General features: G+C 36.2%; 1 protein-coding gene across 5 annotated transcripts in view; it reads right to left on the reverse strand.

Moving 5' to 3' along the window:
- Positions 1-22,374, reverse strand: part of LOC106878847 (laminin subunit alpha) — a 250,341-nt gene that overhangs the window by 135,443 nt on the left and 92,524 nt on the right. For all 5 annotated transcript variants that reach the window (XM_089357441.1, XM_089357440.1, XM_089357439.1 and 2 more), the window contains 11 exons: positions 21,566-21,724; positions 19,243-19,342; positions 17,942-18,098; positions 16,839-17,087; positions 13,695-13,789; positions 12,417-12,585; positions 10,241-10,398; positions 8,714-8,825; positions 6,078-6,160; positions 5,620-5,764; positions 4,634-4,763 (listed from right to left, as the gene is read on the reverse strand). In XM_089357441.1, coding sequence (XP_089213567.1) covers positions 4,634-4,763; positions 5,620-5,764; positions 6,078-6,160; positions 8,714-8,825; positions 10,241-10,398; positions 12,417-12,585; positions 13,695-13,789; positions 16,839-17,087; positions 17,942-18,098; positions 19,243-19,342; positions 21,566-21,724 — 1,557 coding nt within the window. The remainder of the gene's footprint in view (positions 1-4,633; positions 4,764-5,619; positions 5,765-6,077; positions 6,161-8,713; positions 8,826-10,240; positions 10,399-12,416; positions 12,586-13,694; positions 13,790-16,838; positions 17,088-17,941; positions 18,099-19,242; positions 19,343-21,565; positions 21,725-22,374) is intronic.

Genomic DNA, 22,374 nt, shown 5'->3' on the forward strand with positions numbered 1-22,374 from the left:
TTAGTGGCATTTCTTCTGGTTCTTTATGTTCCAATTTCAAATTTTGCAAAGATCAACTTTGCCTTCCATCCTTTCAGGGTTGATAAAATAAAGTACCAGTGAAGTACTGGAGTTGATTTAATTGACTAAACCCTTCTCTTAAAATTGCTGGCCTTGTGCCTATAATAGAAATTATTATCATTGTTATTCTGAAAGACTCTTGGATAGTTCTTAATTACCAGTTATTCTTTACTTGAAAGCAGGCAATAACAAATCACCAAAGGTTTCTTTGTTACTGCCTACTTTGCCTATAATAGAAATTATTATTATTATTATTTTATGTTTGACTTTTGTTTTGCATTTGTACAAGTTGGATCCAAGTCTCACCCAGAGACCTCAAGAGACAACAAGTTAGAAGTTCATGTAGGTGTTATGCCTAGGGTACCATATATTTGGATTTGTACAGTTTTGTTCAAGTGAATGTTTAAGAAACCATAAGAAAATTATGTGTTTGCTTTAAAATTTGAGATCACATAGACAGTATTTTACATAGGATATGGGCAGTTCCCATGAGCACTATCTTTTGAACTTCAGCCATTTTGGGGTTTCCTGGTATCTGAGCTAGGTAGTAATCAGCCCGTTTCGCTGTCATTCCCAGGGCACCTATGACAATAGGTATTGTTTTCGTCTTCAGATTCCACATTTTGCTAATTTCTATTTCAAGATCTTTATATTTGCTCAGTTTTTGGTAGGTCTTGACAGATACGTTTATATCGATTGGGACAGTCATATCAATGAGGAGGCATGATTTTTGTCTGAAGTCTTTCAGTATGATGTCTGGCCTATTTGCGTCTATCTTTCTGTCAGTTTGAATGGTGAAGTTCCAGAGGAGTGCAATGTGATCATTTTCAAGTACTGGAGGTGGTTTGTGTTCCCACCAGTTTTTATCATGGGGCAAGTCCAGGTTTTTGCATATTACCCAGTGAATATATTGTGCAGCTCTATCATGCCTGTTGAGATACTCTGTAGGTGCAAGCAGACTGCACATGGAGACAACATGATCGATGGTCTCATTTTGTTGTTGGCATATACGACATAATGGGGAGCTGCCGTTCTTTAATATGTTGGCCTGGTAGTTCTTTGTAGGTAGGCATTGATCTTGGGCTGCTATGATAAACCCCTCTGTTTCTGATTTCAAGCCAGAGGCCATTAACCATTGGTGGTGGTGGTGGTGGTGGTGGTGGTGGTGGTGGTGGTTGTTGTTGTTGTTGTTGTTGTTGTTGTTGTTGTTGTTGTTGTTGTTGTTGTTGTTGTTGTTGTTATTATTATTATTATTATTTTTATTATTAAGAAGAAGGCAATGAGCTGGTAGAATTGTTAGCACATTTGACAAGATGCTAAGCAGTATTTCTTCCAGCTCCTTATGTTCCGAGTTCAAATCCCACTGCTTCTCATCTTTTCGGAATTCTTCTTCATATTATCATTATTATTACTATAAAATACCTATCACAATGTGCTCTTTGGCTGGTCTATCATTACTATTATTATTATTACTATTATGAAGGTGGTGAGCAGGCAGAATGGTCAGCATGCTGGGCAAAATGCTTCGTGGCATTTTGTCTGAGTTCAAATTCAGCCATGGTTGACTTTTCCTTTCATCCTTTTGGCATCGATAAATTAAGCACCAGTGAAATATTGGGGTCCATGTAATTGACTAGCCCCCTCTTCACAAATTTCAGGCCTTGTGCCATCAGCAGAAGGGATTATTATTATTATTATTATTATTATTATTATTATTTCCTTATTTCCTCTACACTCACTATTTTTGCCATCCTCTAACCCTAACAGAATATAGTGATGCTAATAAACATTCATGTTTACTAATATATTAGTGTCTTCTGAAACACAGTGGTCTCCTCAGATGAATAGCTTTTTTGATTTTACATATGTAATGCCTATCTACTAGTTCTTTGGTTTTATTAGCTGTTTTTTAAAAATTTTATTGAAGTACTTTTGAGGTTAATCACGAAGACATTTGGTGAGTCCATTCCAAGAGTTAGTTGACAGAATTTCATTGTGACAGAGACATAGTTGACAGTAGTTTACGAGAACAACAGTTGGTACTGTAACACTTGACTGAATTATCAGCCTGACTAACCTTCACCTACAGATATATCTGGGGATAATAATACTGCTCTTGACAGTGAATAAGGTTCATCTGAAACATGGTGGAATAATCCAAAGTGAGATAAGAACACAAGAAACTCATCAATAGAATTCAGTAAAATTTGAAAAATAAAACAGTGAAAAAACTTAATGATAAAGTATCAAAACCGTTGTCTATGTATCATATCATTGAAAGGCACAGTGCTGTCAATTGATAAACCAGCGTCCATTAAATAGGCCCCAAAGTAGCAGACATTATATTGATGTAAATCTATAATTTAAGGCTGCAAATTTTGTTTGAATTTTCTAATTCAGAAAGGAAAATAATCATCATGTTTTACTACTTACCTTTTTTTAAGAAAACATTTTATTGTTCAGCATTCATAACAGAATGACAAATATTTTTAATACAACAACAAACAGTCTGATGAAAAGAAATTAAAAATCAAATATCAAGACTTAGACATAGACCTGTCATGAGCCCAAGGACTCATAAGACTAGAGTTTATCCCAGGCTCCATGGTGTACAAGTGACTGAGATTACAACACTATTCCACTGAATGGGGATACCAGACCATTGCAGGGTTAACTTCCCAGCTACTGGTGGAACACATTTACAGCTGAATGAACTGGATCAATGCAAAATGAAGGGTTTTTCTCAAAAATCACAATGCACTACCCAGTTCAGGAATCAAAACCACAATCTCATGACTGTGAGTGCAACACCCTAACCACTAGGCCATATGCTGTCACAGAATAAAATAATGATGAATGCAGAGTTACATAATTGGACTGTTACCTAACATCTTATTGAACCCCCTAGTTCGAAACCGATTGATAAGATCAGCTGTAATGGATATATAATACTATACACTTTGATTAACACACACACACACACACATATATATTCTTTATTATATGTTTCAGCTTATACACACACACACAGTATGTCCATAGTTTACCTGCAACACATCTAGACAACACAAATTGTGGAAGTTGTAAATATAATTTATGAACACTCAGTATATATATATATATATATATATATATATATATATATATATATATAGGCGCAGGAGTGGCTGTGTGGTAAGTAGCTTGCTTACCAACCACATGGTTCCAGGTTCATTCCCACTGCGTGGCACCCTGGGTAAGTGTCTTCTACTATAGCCTCGGGCTGACCAAAGCCTTGTGAGTGGATTTGGTAGACGGAAACTGAAAGAAGCCTGTCGTATATATGTATATATATATATATATATGTATGTGTATTTGTGTGTCTGTGTTTGTCCCCACAACATCGCTTGACAACCGATGGTGGTGTGTTTAGGTTCCCGTAACTTAGCGGTTCGGCAAAAGAGACCGATAGAATAAGTTCTAGGCATCCAAAGAATAAGTCCTGGGGTTGATTTGCTCAACTAAAGGTGATGCTCCAGCATGGCCGCAGTCAAATGACTGAAACAAGTAAAGAGTAAAGAGTATATATATATATATATATATATACGGAGGCACAATGGCCCAGTGGTTAGGGCAGCGGACTCGTGGTCACAGGATCGCGGTTTCGATTCCCAGACCGGCCGTTGTGAGTGTTTATTGAGCGAAAACGCCTAAAGCTCCACGAGGCTCCGGCAGGGGATGGTGGCGAACCCTGCTGTACTCTTCCACCACAATCTTCTCTCACTCTTTCTTCCTGCTTCTGTTGTACTTGTATTTCAAAGGGCCAGCCTTGTCACACTGTGTCACGCTGAATATCCCCGAGAACTACGTTAAGGGTACATGTGTCTGTGGAGTGCTCAGCCACTTGCACGTTAATTTCACGAGCAGGCTGTTCTGTTGATCGGATCAACTGGAACCCTCGATGTCGTAAGTGATGGAGTGCCAACAACATTATATATATATATGTGTGTGTGTGTGTGTGTGTGTGTGTGTGTGTGTGTGTGTGTGTGTGTGTGTATATATATATATATATATATATATATATCCTTTAAGTTTGTTTACGGGAAATGTTTTGAATATGCATATAAAAGCTCCTATTCTATTATACTGGCAATAGCCTAATGATGCCAACTGGCGATACCAGTTTTTTGGGGTCGCACTGAGCTGTGCCGATATAATGTAAGATAAATATAGTAATAATAATAATAATAATAATCCATGGATGGAATTCATAAATATTTTAATGTATCACTACACATGCTTCCACAAATCACATATTTCTAAGATCTTAAGAAACATGTGATTTGTGGAAATGCATATAGTGATTAAATATCAAAATATTTATAAATTCCATCTAAGGATTATTATTATTACTATTATTACCATTTATATTGTTTTGTTTTAGCATTCAGAAAAGTAAAGTTGGTTGAAAAAGAAAACCACAATAAGATGATTGTTCAATGAAATCATTAGACAGTTCTTCTTTGATGGGGATGAAGAATATACCATAACAAGAAGGAACCGAAGAAACTCATTGCTTTTTTTTTTTCCTTACCTGAGTAAGCATATTCTGGAGAATGGACATTTACTACTACTGGGAATCCTGGGTATTTTGGTTGGTAGTAATGAACAACTATATGATTTTTGTCTGGTGTGCGAACAACTCCAGTGACATCAATGGTTGGCTACAATAAAATGAAACATTTTTTTAAACATTATCATTACAGTAAATCCTATATTATTATGTCTTGGTTATGCAGAGGCAGAAGCAAATCATCACCGTTGTTGTTGTCATCATCATTATCGTCATCCTTGTCATCATAACTATCAACATCATTGTCAATGTTGCTGTCATCTTCATCATCCTATTCATCATTGTCAACTTCGTCTTCATCTGTCGTCATCACTCTCATCATTGTTCCCATCATTATTGTCATCATCACCATCAATTTTACATCAGTTCAGTGTTTCTCCACATATTTCAACTTAGGCACCATAGAATGAGTGAGGACCAACATTCATAGATCTAACATTACCTTTACCCCCTCTCCAATATTACTTTGGTGACCTCATCCATTGTCCAGTAAAATTGTTTGTGTCATACAAAATGCCTTGTTGTATTTGTACTGACTATATTCTGAGCTCAAATGTTATCAAGGTCAACTCTGTCATTCATCCCTCTAAAGTTGATAAAATAAAGAACCAGTCAAGTACTGGGAATGGATTTAATTAATTAATCCCAGCCCTTGTCAAACTGTCCAATCCATGCCAGCATGGAATTCGAACAGTAATGACGATGCTGGTGATTTCAGTTAACAAGAGAATCTTTATGCAACCTGCCAAATATCCTTTGAATCACATACTGCTGTCTTAAAAACAAAATAAAGAAGCATACATTGAATAATGTAGTCCTGGATACATGATGTCAGAAAAAAGGATGGTCAAGTCCAATGAGTTTGTACCGTGCTGTGGCAGCAGCAGCAACAACAACAACAGCAACTACAACAACAACAAAAAATATTTATACGCAAGAATATTCACCATTTTTTCATCAAGTTTAACAAGTCCAGCAGAAGTATCTTTGATACCATCTGGGAGTTCATTGGTTCTATGGTGACTGTTTACTCCACTCTCTGCTTCAATCTTGATAGAACCGGAAACTGTTTGGTGTTTCACAGTTCTACAGCTACAATAAACAAAATATTAACAAATGAAATGATTGTAAAGAATTTGTAGTGAGGCTTTGTCATATTTAAACCATTTTGCTTGGATTCTCAGTTATGATCCATGGCTTGCTCATATAGCTATAAAGGGTGATGAGCAAACCTTTGAGAAAACACACCCGCATGCACACACATTTAATTATAAACATGATTCTGTATATATAAATTCAAAATATTATAATAAAGATGAGTGTGTGTACTGGTGTTCAACAAGGTGTATGACTTGTTACTGTGTGTGGATATGTGTGTGTGAGCAAACTGAGAGAGAAAACTTACGCTTTGTTCACACGAACACATTTAAGTCTGGGTTGTAGAAAACGTGTAGTCCATGCCTGTGCTGGAATTAGAGCTACTGATTCCTGTGAATAAATAATTAAATTTTGATTATTAATAATGATGATAATAATAATAATAATAATAATAATAATAATAATAATAATAATAATAATAATAATTGATTCTGGTTTTATTGGCCACAAGGGCTAATATAAATTAAAAACATGTAAGGACAAAGACAGGACGAAGGTTACAAAGAGTTTTGTCTGAAAAGAAAAACGTTCGTGTAAACAGTGGGAAAACAGAGAAAAATATAACAAATAAAACTCCCAATAGGGGGAGGCGCTTCTGAGGCCCAAACAATAATACCAGTGATATCAGTGATGATAATAATAATAATGAAAAGAGTGGGTGGAGTCTCCCCGAGTCTCCCCATGTCCTGATTAATGATACATCTAGTGATGGTGTCACAATAAAAACACTGGTAATTGCGCAACCTGATAATCGCTACCTCATATGAGTGACAATGAAAAAACAAAATGTTGTGAATAACAGTGGTAATGAAACTGAATCCAATGATAGTGACAGTGTTACACCCGGTTGGCACAGAGATTCTGGACTGGCTCCAGCCCGTCAATATCCAGAAAGGGACCACCACACACGGCGTAGATGGAGCAAGCAAATTAATGCTGTGGTCATGGAGTGTTACTACCTGAGCAACCTGGTAGATGAAAATGGTGCTCAAATTAGGGGTTACCAACAATGTATGTATGATCATTGGAGAGAAAAGGGATAGTTTCAACTCACGGAACAGAGACTATGTGATCAAGCGCTAGAGCAATAAGAAAAAAAATCGTTGGTTCACAGTAGAGCTCGAAGCTATCAAAAGATAGGTCTTGGAAAATAGCAGCAGAGATAACGATGAAAATACGGTTCTTACTAATAAAAGTAATCTCATAGCACAGGAAAGGAGCTGTGGTAGTTTACTTGATGAGAGACATATAGATGATCTAAAAGAAGACAATAAAACTAATGGCGACATGACAGATGGACAAAAGGCAATCTACGACAGAATGAAGGCAAAACAACAGGAGAATGATAGCGACATTATTTGCAACCTTAAAAAGGTTGACTGGTGGACGCTGAACCAAGAAACGAAAAATGTCAATGCTATTCTGAAATACATCAGAACAAATAATATCACAGAAACAAATAATTTGATCAAGGCAGCAAGTATTGTTGAAGCAGAAAATGTGGGTGTTGATATCAATAAAAAGAAATACAATGGGAGTGACAAAATAAAAAACCCATGATGGAAAAGAAGAATACAGGGAGGGTTAGATATGCTCTCGAAGGAAATTTCTGTGTTAGACCAAAAATACAGGGCACTGAAAAAGAAGTATAATATTGAAAGAAAGGGCCTGAAAGTGGTAATGGAGGAACTGAAGCAGCACCTCATTGCAAAGAAAGCAAGGATGGTAAGATACAACCAAAGAATGATGGGTTACCTCCAGAATAGGTTATTCAGAGTAGATCAGAAGAGATTCTATAAAGAAATACATGGAGAATGTACAGATGAAAAGTTGATACCAGATAACAATGAAAGTCAAAGGTTTTGGAGTGACATCTGGCGCAAAGACAAGGAATACAAGAAGGATGCTGAATGGTTGCAAGAATGAAACAAACAGTAGTCTGTCCAAAACAGGCAAAAATAGTCATTTCAGTTAGGGAAGTGAAGGAAATCAGCAAAAAGATGAGCAACTGGAAGGCCCCAGGACCAGATGGAGTTCAAGGCTACTGGATCAAAATATTTGGTGAATGTCATGCACGAAAAGCTGTGCAACTCAAGACCTTATTAAATGCCGACCAAGTAATACCAGAGTGGTTGACATTGAGTAGGGCAGTGCTGTGCTAAAAAAACATCGAAAAAGGCAATACGGTAGACAATTACAGGCTGATATCCTGTCTGCCACTCATGTGGAAATTATTGACTGGAATACTCGCAGAGTCAATGTACGAACATCTGGGAAAAAATGGAGTCCTACCACATGAGTAGAAGGGTTGCAATCGTAAGTGTAGAGGTACCAAGGATCAACTCCTGATAAACAAAACTGTACTTAGAGGCTGCAAGAGGAGGAAAAGTAACTTAGCCATGTCATGAATCGACCATTGTAAGGCATACGAATATGTGAGCCAAATGTGGCTGGTTGAAGTTCATCTGTCCATCTCATCCCATTCTGATTTTGTCACATCCCATTTCATCTCATCTGGGCAGCCATCCATCCATCTGCCTACAATGAGCTTCTTTCAGTTTCCATCTATTAAATATACACACTTGCTTAAAGTGCCACACTAAGTGGGACTGAACCTGAAACCATGAAGTTGGGAAGCAAACTTCTTAACCAGTCATGCCTGTACCTCATTGATAGAGAAAAAAACAAACAATAGAAGTACAAAGGATTTATCTGTATATGAAAGACATCAGCCTTGGGAAGTTTTAATATTCATGCCTTTGTAGCATAATTGAAACGAAAGAATTTTATCCATAAATTAGAAGCATAATAAATCTGGCTTTATCAGGGGCCAACACATTCCTCGTAAACATAATGAAATATTTATGAAAATAAATTACTCACAACATAAATATGAACGTCCTTTCCTGTAATAAGGAAGTCTAAGAAGCGGGGGATCCTGAACACAGCTGGCTTTTTGTCTCTGTAGTTGGTGACTACCTGACGACACAGGGAACTATCAAAGACAAAAAGAAATGCATCAACACCACTACTTCCTCATAATCATTTCAACACCATTTCTAGCATCTCTCAAAACACTTGTAAATGAAATTTTATGAATGGACCCTCTATATAGTTGATCAACATGCTAGAAACAGTAGCCAAATCTCCTTCAAATTACACCTTACCATCTTGATAAGAGATCACTGTATCGCTATATTGAGCAGACTATCATCAGATGTTGTTGTACACACTGACCACAATGTGCTTCCTTGTATTGTTGTAGCTTTTGAATGATACTATCCTGCTGGCTAGCTGGGTAGGCCAACATTCCCTCTTAACGGAACACAGCTTGTAGCAGGGATACCTATTTACAGCTGAGTGGACTGGAGCAACGAAAAATGAAATGTTTTTCTCAAGAACACAACATACCCACCTGGGAATTGAACCTAAATCTTGCAATTGTGAGTGCAACACCCTAACTACTAGGCCACAGACCTTCACAAGTGACAGACACAGTGGGTAATGTAGTGTTGGAAGTAAAATACCCAAGTAAAGGATAAGATTGCCATGGTTGGAACATATAAGATCATAGTGACTAAAGCCTTTGTGTCTGTGTGTGTGTGTAGTTATATGTGTGAGTTTCTCTGTGTGCGCATGTGTGTGTATATATATAGATGTGTGTGTGTATGTACACATACATATGTATATGTATATATCTGTGTGTGTCTATGTGTTTGTGTTGTGTTTCTTCTCCACCACCACTTAACAACCAGTGATGGTTTGTTTGCATCTCAGTAAACTAGCATTTCAGCAAAACAACTGATAGACTCAAAAATAAGTACTGGGATTGATCTGTTTGACTAAACTTTTGAAGGCAGTGCCCCAGCATGGCCACAGTCCAATGACTGAAACAAGTAAAAGAAAGGTAATGGCAAGTTGTGAGCAGACAGACCCCCATTCAAATATGAAGTAGACCTAGATACTTCCTTAAAAGATGATTGTGGTCCCAACTAGAATGTTTCTGATCATAAGCCTGTTAAATCAGAGTAAACCTTGGGCTAAACAAAAACACCAGCTCACACACACACCACAAATGGACATTACTGTCTCAAGTCCTAGATCTCATAGGCCCAGCAAACCAGTTTCCATGGTGTATAAGTGATCAAGGTCACAACAATCTCTGTGAAAGGGCTGCCAGTCCACTGCAAGGTTATACATTTACATCTGAATGAACTGGAGCAACAGGAAACGAAGTGTTTTGCTCAAGAACAAAATGCATGACTTGGGTCAGGAATTGAAACCACAATCTTGTTATGTTAAGAGCACCAGTCTTGCAATTATTAGAATAACATTCCTTAAGCACAAGGCTGTGTGCCTTCATACACACACACACAAGGAATTTTGTGAAGAAACAGGTGTGCCACTTACCTGTATGGGCAGTAATAGGGTTTTACTTCTCCCACCTGATTGTCTGAACTGGTGACGGAAAGGGTTGGATGTTGCCGAGCCTCTGTTGGGTTGAAGTAATTGATTATCAGGTAATAATCTGCATAGTTGTTCACTCGGGCACTAAAACTTAAAGTGCTCTGGAAAAAAAAAATACAAATAAGAATCAAGTTGACTCTCATACATAAAATAACACAAAATCAAAAGAGATAAATAAGTGTATAAACTTAATTGTATAAATCAGGAAACATTCAGTGGAACATTATATATATGTATATATATATATATATAGCCTGATAGACCCTGCTATGTCAAGATGGACTTATATATTCTTCCTCTGCTCTCTCCCACTTGGTTTTAATATGTTGCCACATTTGTAATATGTCTTTTTTTCTACATTTTTTCGTGCAGCTGAAGATTGCTCTTCATATTGCATTTAAGGTAATGCTCACATTACTTAAATAAATTGAAGTAGCATGAAACGTGTGTACTGCAATCACTTTTGAAATCCGTGTTGCTTATTATTTGATTTTAATCACCCATCCTTTTGGGATGTGATATTCGGGTGCCTTCGCATAAGTACCATATTCAAGCCTTGAATCTATATCTAAACCGTCTATATATATATATATATATATATATATATATATATATATATATATATGTGTGTGTGTGTGTGTGTGTGTGTGTGTGTGTGTGTGCGCGTGTGTGTGTGTGTATGTAACATATATATAGATGTGTGTGGCATTTGAAACATCTGGAGGTGCTGGGCCACTAAGAGCAAAGTTCTTGTCATCATTGGCAGCTTGCATTACCGTGGTGTCAGGTGATGCCCATGATGGTGTGTGACTGCTCCAATGCCTTAGCCTCATCATCACCTGTAGTAATGCCACAAGGTAGTTTGACTTGCTTCAGTAAGCTCTATTAAACTTTGTAGTGCGCAACCAATTGAAGCATTTAGTGTTGAATTGATGTTTTTCTTTCTTTCTTTTTTTCTTCTTGTTTTCTTTCTTCACTCATGTTTGTGTATCCTTTGGTTTGGGATTTGTATTTTAATGTGACTTTGCATTATATATGTGTTATATACATATGTGTTATGTATGTAATTGTTATCTCTGTTGATAATAAAAACAAATTTTTGTCAAACCAAAAAAATAAGATCTTGCATATGTTAAAATGTAACATCACTTATAATTGTATCAATTAGATTATTTGATATTGTTATATACCACTGGTCACAATGCACTTTCTCACATTGTTGTAGCTTTTAATTGATGCTGTTCTGCTGGCCAGACAGGCAAGCCACCATTCCCCCACAGACTGGAGCAACATGAAATGAAGTGCTTTGTTCAAGAACACAATGGTCTTGGAATCAAAACTATGATCACATGATTTTGAGTGCATCACCCTAACCACTAGGCCATGTGAGTTCAAAACAGAACAATATACAACAATAAAGATTAGCAGTTTTCTCTATTATCATATGTGTTGGAGGATGAAGAACCATAACAGATGCGATACCATGAAACATGTCTATGAGTGGGATGCTGAAAAGTTCCTGGCTTTAACAGTATCATGAAAGAACTGGTTGGAAGACCAACCTCCAAAGTTCTTTTACAGGGTTTAGAAAAACTGAAGGATTGCTGCAATAAGAGGAATATGTTGAATAAAATCATAATTAACTGATTCTGTATTTTCTTTTACCCAATGCCAGGAACTTTTCAGCACCCCCTTCTAATTTGTGTCTGTATGAGAAAATGGATGATGACAACAATGATAATTTTTTTACCTTTTTATTTGTTGAACTCATTGGATAGTGGTCGTGCTGGGGCACTCCCTTGAAGAGTTTAGGCAAACAAGTCTGGTACTTACTGTATCAATCTCTTTTGCCAAACTGGTAAGTTACAAGGATGTAAACAAACCAACACCAGTTATCAATTGGTGGGGGGGGAGAAACACAAATATAGATATACAAACATATATGACGGGGTGCTGAAAAGTTCCTGGCTTTGGGTGGAAGAAAATACAGGAGGATCAGTTAATTATGATCTTCCAGTGTGTTAATTATGATTAACACACACACACACCATTATATAGTTGACAAATTTACAAAGCAGTTGAAAGAGTCTCAGTCACCATTTCTCATGTTTTAACTTACCTGAAGTTCACTGTGCATAAGGAGTAATTTGGGAACACCAAGTTCACTCAAAATGGTAGCATTGGACAAATGTTGCAATGGTTTTGGAAGGGTACTGGCAATGACTGACATATCTGCTGCCTTAACAGTAAAATAATTCTTCAGAGAAGGATATTGGTAATGCTGGCACCTGTAAAATAGTAACATGATGGTCACATGATATAATAATAAAAATCCTAATGACTAAGTTTTTATAGTAACAAGAAAAAAAGTAAGATACCCTCCTCCTTACTTATCATCCTTTAAAAACTTGTTTTTCATTATATTTGCCCTCTTACCTATCCCCTGTCTCTAACTTTCTCTCACTCTTCTCATTCTCCTGTCCCCACTCACTTTTACTCACCTTGTGTTTTATGAGTTCAGCCTGACACCTCTTCGCCACAACATAAATTTCTTTCCAACTCCAACCCAGCCAATCCTGTTCTCTCTTCCATAATGTGAGTAGTTATGAACCTCATTTGCACCAAGAATCCTGTTCTGTTATGGCCCATTCTCTCCCACTTTGACTCCTCATCCTATTGCATAAAACTGCCTCCCTCTCTACTGTAGTTCCATTCAGTCAGAGGAAATCTCAGTTCTGCAAACTGTATGGTGACCTCACTAATGCTGGGGATATGGAAAAAAACATCCAGTATTCCCTGTAAAAGTGATTGGCATTAGGAAATGCATCCAATTGTAGAAACCATGCCAAAGCAAACACTGGAGCATGATGCAGTTCTTGGACTCAGTGGATCCTGCCACTGTCCAACTCATGCTAGCATGGAAAATGGTTGGTTGATGATGATGATAAAAACTACTTTGGGTTTCCTAATTTGGCAAAATATGACTGGTAGCAGTTAATTTACCAACATAAGAAGACTGAAAGTAAAACAAACTCTAGAACTAATGAGAATGAAACCAAATACTAAAATTTCACGACATCACACCTGGTTCCAAGATACAAAATTGACCTTTATTTAAAATGTCTACATTTTCATTGTACCAACCCCTCCTTTGTCATAATTTAATGAAGAATTTTCCAAATACCAGGTTAATAATTCTTTCTGCTATATCAAAAAGATGAAAGTAAAATTCATGTTGGCAGCATTTGAACTCAGAATGTAAGAACAGTAGGATAATAATAGGAATTAAATATTTTACTAAACCCCTCTAAATTCTCGATCATTTACAAAATTAACTGAAATAATACAAAGACAAAATATTTCATTGAAAACAGTTTTAAGAAAGTTTTAGACTTACGGTTCATTATCCATTGGAATTCTGCATTGTCGAGATACTTGATGTTGTAACACTGTTGGTTCATAATATTGTTGAGGAATAAGCACAAAATAATCCTAAAGAGATGATAAGAGAATATAACATCAGTGCTGAATGGAAGTGGAGTGAATGAGGGTGGACATAACATCAAATGTTGAATATGAGAGAGGTTGGTTATAGTGAACTACAAAGTTAAGGTAGAGAAAATAGCATGGTGTGTACACAAACACAACTAAGAAAAGAATCTCCTATACCTAATTAAGCAACACTTATGTACTACATATAAAAACTCATATTTTTAAGACACTCTTGTCAAAACACCAGTATTTTGAACATAACATGCGGCAATAAAAGAGGCATATATCTCTGTAGGCTTCACCTAAGCAACAACTAACAACTTCTAAAATCAAACTAACTGTCATGATGTTGCTGCAAATTGAGCCGTCCATTAATTTTAAGTCCCTAACTGTTAATACCGCATCAATATTACTTGTGTACAGCTTAAAGTCACCAACAAAAGACAAAGGTGTGAGTGACACATATAATTGCATGTTATCATTATCATAAGCAGCAGCACTGATATTTTACATCCACTTTCTATGTTTACATGGGTTAGAAAGGCTACCACAATCTGAGTTTTTACTTGAACTTATTGTCCTCCTAGGTTAGTTCTATGGTATATGTTTAAATCTGTCAGAAGATCACGCAGTTTGTGGCATATCATACCATGATCCACTTTATCAAAAGCTTTTACAAAATCAAGGTATATTACGTCCACATTTGAGTTGTTGAGTGACTGCCTCAGCACCCAGTCATAGTGCTGTAAGAATAGGGTCAGGCAGCTCCTACTTAGTTGAAAGCCATGCTGGGTATCACACAGCAAGTTGTTTGCTTCAAGGAAGGCAATTAGTTTCCCTCTGACAATCTGTTTCATGACTTTGCTAATGTGTGAAGTCAGAGAGATAGGCCTATAGTTTTTGGCACCAGCTCTGCTTCCTTCTTTATGGATTGGGAATATTATTCCCTCTTTCAGTTTGCTTGACAGCTTGCCATTTGCAAGAAAGCTCTGGAAGAGAATCTGTAGTGGTTTCACCAGTGCGTGCTTACATGATTTGAGGAGGATTGCTAGGAAACCATCAGGACCAGCAGTTGAGTTTGTGTCCACCTCATCTATGGCTAGTAGTATATCTTCTTTGCTAATGTCAATGTAATCCATCATAACTGCCTCGCTGGTTATAGGTAGGGCAGCAAAGAAATCTACTGGTTCGTTCTCTTATCTATGTTCCAATGGGGTGGTAAAGACACTTCTGAACTGGTCATTCAGTACCTCACTGATCCTGGTTGGACAATCTGTTGGAAGAGGGGTCCTATTTGGCATAATGAAAGAAAGCTTTTGGGTTTGACTTAATGCTTTTTATAACCCAGGCTTCTTTGTCTGCTCTCTCCCTCACATAGGATTGTTGCAGGCTTTTTTCACTCTCCATCAGTGTTGTTTATAGGCAGGACCTTTTACTACTTTTGGAATGTTGGTTGAAGCGATTTGCAACCTTTGTCCATTGTCTCATGAGGATCTCCCTCTCCCTTGGAACCTTGTTCCTTTTTGTGTTGGCCTTGTGCTCTGAGACATATTTCTGGCATAACAGACATGAAGCATTCTAGTTTCATGTCAATGTCTAGTGTGGAGAGACATTTCAGCCAGACCTGTCTGAGGATCTTTTTTTTTGGATCGATTTCCAGTCTGCTTTGTGGAAGTTCAGATTGGAGAGATTTTGGGTGCTTCCTTTAGGCTGTGTGTCTCTGGTTATTTTTGGTCCATACATAGATGGCTCTATTATGTTGTAATCTGAAACTAATGTCAGCATCACTTTCACATCATGAATGATGTTCATATTGTTTGTGAAGTAGAGATCCAAAACATTATTTGCCCTAGTTGGTCTGAGCTCAACTTGCCCCATGAATAGGGCATTGGTGAGGTTGAGCAATGAGTCATTCCTGAGAACATGAGGCCTTCGGACCATGTGACATTGGGGAAGTTGAAATCACCCATAAGAAATATGCTCACATGGTGTCCTAGTTTCATAGCGATTTCTTTAATTCTAGTGAGGCAGTCTTCAGACTTGTCTGTGTGGTTTGGAGCATCCGGTGGGCGTTATGTATTACATATAACTATATTGTGTTGTCTTATGTATACAATTAGTGTGTCACATACTGAATTTGAGTACGACAGTAAAACCTGGGGTGTGAGGTCTTTACGGATGTATACAGCAATATATGCATACATATATATATCGTTATAGATATACCATTATAGGAGTGAATTACCATTATAGATATATCATTATAGATATATATATATATATATATATATATATATATATATATATATATATATATATATACATACATATATTTATATACATGTGTATATACACATATATATTTATATAAATGTATATATACATAAATATTTATATACATGTATATATATATATATATATATTCATATATCTATAATGATATATCTATAATGATAATTCACTCCTATAATGGTATATCTATAATGATAATTCACTCTTAGATAGTTAACTGCAGTTTTTCTGCGGTACTACTCGTGACGCACGTGGGGAAATTTGGAGATGGATACGAACTTTACTTGTCGATTTGAATTCGGAGATGCTGGTTCTCTTATGTTATGCTTGATGCTGCATGATTGAATATGCATGGGTTTATCAGCATTTTCAAATTTATAATCTAGAATATCAAACTGAAGAGAGGAAATGAATTTTTACACAATTCTAATCTCGAAACACGTCCATGATTAACTAACGACAGGTTGGTTTCGTTTATTTTTCTTCTTTTGCCTATGTGAGTCACGAATATTGTTCTCTGTGGAAATATATTGTAGTAGTAGAATTAGTATTTTAACTGCTATTTCTAAATTTTCAGTATGTTGGTGAAGCAACTTTTGCTGATCCCTTAATTATGTTTATATTCATATACATATATACACACATATATATGTACATATATCTATATACACACACATATATATATATGTACACAAATCTATATAGACATACACACACACATTAGGAAGTAGTTTTATCACAGGAAGTATTAACTTACCAACAGGATGTCTTGATCTGCTTTAAAAGACAAGGCCCATTGTCCAGGATTTAGCACAAATGGTATAGCAAAATCTGACAACTTGGTTAATTCTGGTTTATTAGATGGTCTGTACATGATGTCAATTTTCTGCTCATTGTTGATGACAGAAACTGTACCATGGACTGTCTGGCGTTGCTTGTTGAAGTAACGGATGATAATGCGGCACAGTATCGGTCGCCTCACCATTACGTTAACCAAAAGCTCTCTCTGCAACATAAATAATAAGATTAGAATGAAATTAGTTTTCAAGCTGTTGTTGTTGTTGTTATTGTTGCTATTTAACCACAATTCAGCTCTGATCCAGAAGATGGATGATCAAAGATACTCCAACCAGGATCCAATTGTCTTTTTTCCTTCAGACATGTTAACCCAATATGTCATTCTATATTTAAAACAATAGCTGCTACTTCTAGTTGGTTGAGTGGCTTTGAAGGGGATCCCTTACTGTTGGCTTGTTGCAGCTATTGGCACACTAAGTTACATCTCATAACATACTTACTGGTTTGTTGTGGCACACCAGGTAACATCTCATAGCATACCTAGTTACATCTCATGACTTCCCAACTCACATCTCATAGCACACCTAGCTACATCTTGTGTCACACCTACATCATTGACTTCGACAAATTTAATGAATTTTTTAAACAACATGTTTGCAGACTGTTGCTCTAAGAAAATTAGTTAATATTTTATAACTCAAAGACCCATAATTGAGCAAAAGCATAAATCTTAACTTCAGCAAAAAAATCGGTCAGTTTATTATTATACAGATAACAAAGCTAGTTTTGAAAAGAATTGTAGTTTTAGAGATTAATTCTCACCCACTTTTACTTAAAGGTTGGAATTGGTCATCTGTCTTAGAGAGTAAACCAATGACTACCACAACCAGAGATAATACAATACCAGCAACAAGTTACACACTCATTCATCATATACCATTGCTTTTATTTACTGTGTATTACAAAGTCATACACATAGTCACATACACACACACACATTCATGCACATGTATTCAAACATACATACACACAACAAACAAGATAGCACAGTACCAGACTCACCTGTTTACTGGACATAATGGCATAACCTCTCCAAGAAAACTCAGGGAAATCTCCTTCATTGAATGCAAAGATAGCTTTACCTCCTCCATACTGCGAACCATCTTCAAATTCATATTTATGTTGATGTAGTGTTGGGAAATAGAAACCTCTTTGTGGTCTGTTGGAATACAATGTTTAGATAAGGTAATTAACTAAAAACATCATTTATTTAATGATTGTAGATAGACATGTCTGGTCTACACCATCTCATGTATGGATACAATCGCAAATCACAATCATCATCATTACCATTATGATCATCCATTTAAAGTGGGTAAAGACTTTACTGTAAAATAAAGAGCACTCAAGTACTGGAGTTGATCTAATTAAATAACTCATCCCTTGAATTAATTCAGCGGCAGGTAATCCAGTTGATCAAACAACTGAGTCAGTCCATTCACCCACTTGGTCTGTCTGCCCATCCGTCCATTAACCCCTCCATCTGTCCATTTGTCTGTCTGTTTGTGTGCCCACCAGGTAACCAGTGTTTTGAGGAAGGACACCAGGGACAGTAATTAGAGTAGAGTTTAGGGACTTGATCACAAGAAGAATGATGATAGGAGTAGAAGCAGATGAGTCAGAAAAGCCTTAGTAGAAGTGACACAAAACCAATCAATTCTGAGGAGTAGAGGTCATTGTAAGAGTAGCAGAGATGGTAGAAAAGGCCACAACCTCAAGTCAACCTATGGATGTAGCAACTTGTCTGATTAGGTTTGTTTTGGGATTGTGGCTAAAATTTGCCACCCAATTTAACACTGGGTTTAATCTCACCACCAGGCCCTCAGCTGCCTTTAGTGGAGTCTTATTTGGTTTCAGTTTGGTCTCTTCCTCCTTTTACTGCCTTGGAGTTCCTGTAAAGATCACAGACAGTGCTGACCAGTCAAAAACGAAACACACGAGCATGATGCAATCTTCTGACCTGCCTGGGGGGAGTAGTACTATTGAGTATAAGCTGACTCTGACCATAGTAACTTATACAACCCAGGCCATTATGGAAAGTAGACATAGAACAATGATGATAAAAATGATGATCACTTTCTTTATAATTTCAAATAATAAAGTCATCAAAACTTCATGTTAATTTATATTTTAAACACCAGATTAATAAAGACAAAGTTATTTTATTAAATTTTTCATTATTTTCAAAATTAACTGAAACAAAGGCAGTGTATTTCAGCAGAAATATAGTAACAAAAAGCAGATACTCAGATATTTCTCTGGTAATGATTGATTAAAACAGTGTAAAGAATTTAAAGACATACCGGTCACATTTCACTCCTTCAATTCCTGTTTTACAGTTACACTGACCAATATTGTGTCGGCAACCAATGTTTATTGAACCTCCAATATTGCAGTTACAGGCTGAAATATAGATGACAACTTTCACAAATCTGATTTTAATTACTTTAGCAAGATATTAATTTTAAGATGTCCTTACCTACTTAGAAATATCATGTGTTAATGATGCTGATGATAATCATGGTGGTGATGGTTGTGGTAGTCATTGTGTTGTTGGGGCAGTGGGTGATGATGATGATGATGATTGTGGTGGTGATGGTGGCAGTGGTGAAGATAAACACTACTAATGCCAGCCAGCATAATGTCACAAATTTTCAGAGAGAGGTTAGTTTGACACCATCAATCCCAATATTTGACTGGTACTTTACTTTATCGACCCCAAAAGGATGAAAGGCAAAGTTGACCTCGTATACCATTGAACTCAGAATGTAAAGAGTCAGTTTGTCTAAACAACATTGTAATGATTCTTCCAACCTGCTGCCCTTCACCAATCCTCCACATTATTAATAATAATGATAATAATAATAATAATAATAATAATAATAATAATAATAATAATGATAATAATAATGATAATAATGATAATAATAGTAGTAGTAGTAGTAGTAGTAGTAGTAGTAGTAGTAGTAGTAGCAGCAGCAGCAGCAGCAGTAATAATAATAATAATAATAATAATAATAATAATAATAATAATAATAATACAGCAAATATTCTGCTTAATACCACAGATTTGCTTGTCAGTTGTTTGACCTTAACCAATTGAGCATATCCCTTGCTGGCTGATGATATGTGCGTCTCTGATCATGAGCAGAAGTAGTGGGGGAGCATTCATAGCCATGTGTTGAGAGGAGTTCTTTGGGGTTTGAATAATTCCCTTTTGGAAACATGGGTGTTTTGCTCAACATCCTTAAACAAACCTTATTCAGGGACCTTTTGAGCGGGATGGGCACTTGACCTGAAAAAAATTCTAACTGGGCCCCACCTGCGAGGTCATGCGCTGTTTATCTTGATATGAGATCACCATGTCGCGCACATATGGTTGTGATGCATGTGCCTGGTGTACCCTTATCAGATGGGTAGACATGATGGGTATATTGGGCTTTGTATATTTTACCCCAGTGTCACTTTGATGGCATGCACTGCTCTCTCACTCAATAATAATAATAAAAATAATAATAATAATAATAAAAATAATAATAATAATAATAATAATAATAATAAAAATAATAATAATAATAATAATAATAATAATAATAATAATAATAATAAACTGGATATTGTTGTGAAAGACCAAAACAATAAAGTTTGTTTATTGATCCACATGAGTATTCCTTGTGATCATAATATCTCAGCAAAAGAAGTTGACAAACCCAGAAAATATAAAGATTTGCTCATTGAAATTGAGAAAATGTGGCATCTTAAGGTTGTTACAATACCAGTAATTGTGGGAATACAAAGAATGGTAAAAAAAAAATAGAAACTGAAAATTATTTGAGAATGATCTTTGGCTTGCCATCCCTACAAGAAGTGCAAAAGATTGTTTTAACTGCTACATCACATGCATTGAGATGAGCATTGCTGATGTAAGAACAAAAATGCTACCCATGTATTTTAGTTTAGATTTATTTATTTATTTACTTTCTTTCTTCTCATAACTTAATTTCATATTGAAAATTAACAATCTGGGGTGTTTAGTTTAATGGCCTATCAATGTATACAGTAAGTTTCTTTGCCCTAAGAGTAGGGAAGACACTTGGCAAGAAATGGAAACAATATTCTTTTTTAGACCCAAAAAGGCCCGGAATTTTTTAGGGTGGGGGTGGACAGTCAATTAGATCAACCCCAGTACACGACAGGTACTTAATTTATTGACCCCGAAAGGATGAACAGCAAAATTGACCTCAGCGGAATTTAAACTCAGAACGTAAAGACAGACGAAATTCTGCTAAGCATTTCGCCCAGCATGCTGATGTTTCTGCCAGCTCACCGCCTTGAAATGGAAACAATATTGAAAGAGGAAAAATTCATAATAATAATAACGATGGTTTCTGATATAGATACAAGATCAGCAATTTTGAGGAAGGAGTCAGTCAATATCATTGAGATCTGCCCCCCTGCCACCCTCAGTACTTGACTGATACTTTATTTTATCTATGCCAAAAAGATTAAAGGCAAAATTGACCATGGGGGTCATTAATAAGAATCTGCTTTAGTTCCTTAGCTCCAAAGGTTCACGAGATTCTGGTAACTTACATTAAACTCTTGAATAAGTCAATTCCAACTTACCATCACATCCAAATGGGTTGTTGCGTTGGAGATTATAGGTTCCACGTAAACATGTGGAACACATACGTCCAGTTACAGATGGTTTACACAGACACTGACCACTTCTCCAATCACAATCGTCAAAGCCACCAGTTGTTCCAGCAGAGTTGCATTGGCACTCTGAAATAGAAATAGTTAGTTGACAAAAGAAAAATTTTAATTAAATATATTTTCAACACATACACACATGCACCATGTGCATATGTTTATTATGTATTTATGCATCTATCTATCTATCTATAGCACTCTTTCAACAGCATTAAGAGTATTTTAACTATTATTTCTAGCATTGTAGGTGTGTTGACACCCTTAGTCACACTTAGTGACAACTGAATTTTTCTTTTATGGTATCACATTGTACCTAGCTGTTTATATTAATTTTTTATACATGCATTAGCATTCCACTAAATCATCCATAAATTTTTATGGTAAATGCATATATGCTGACAGGTGGATTTAGCTGAATATATGCTGTTTGAACAGTCTTCACTAAATATGTCTATGAAATAGACAAAACTAGATGTCTAGTCACAATTTTCGAGTCAGCATGGAGTGGTTACCTCCCCTCTCAGCATGTATGTATATGCACTTTTCCTACAACATTAAGAGTATTTTAACTCTTATTTCTAGCATTGTAGGTGCGGCGGCACCCTTAGTCACACTTAATGATGATCAAATTTTGACTTTATGGTATCACATTACACCTAGCTGCTTATATATATATATATATATATATATATATGTGTGTGTACATATATATGTGTGTGTGT

The sequence above is a fragment of the Octopus bimaculoides genome, chromosome 9, assembly GCF_046866305.1.
Source record: "Octopus bimaculoides isolate indiv1 chromosome 9, ASM4686630v1, whole genome shotgun sequence".
NCBI lineage: Eukaryota > Metazoa > Mollusca > Cephalopoda > Octopoda > Octopodidae > Octopus > Octopus bimaculoides.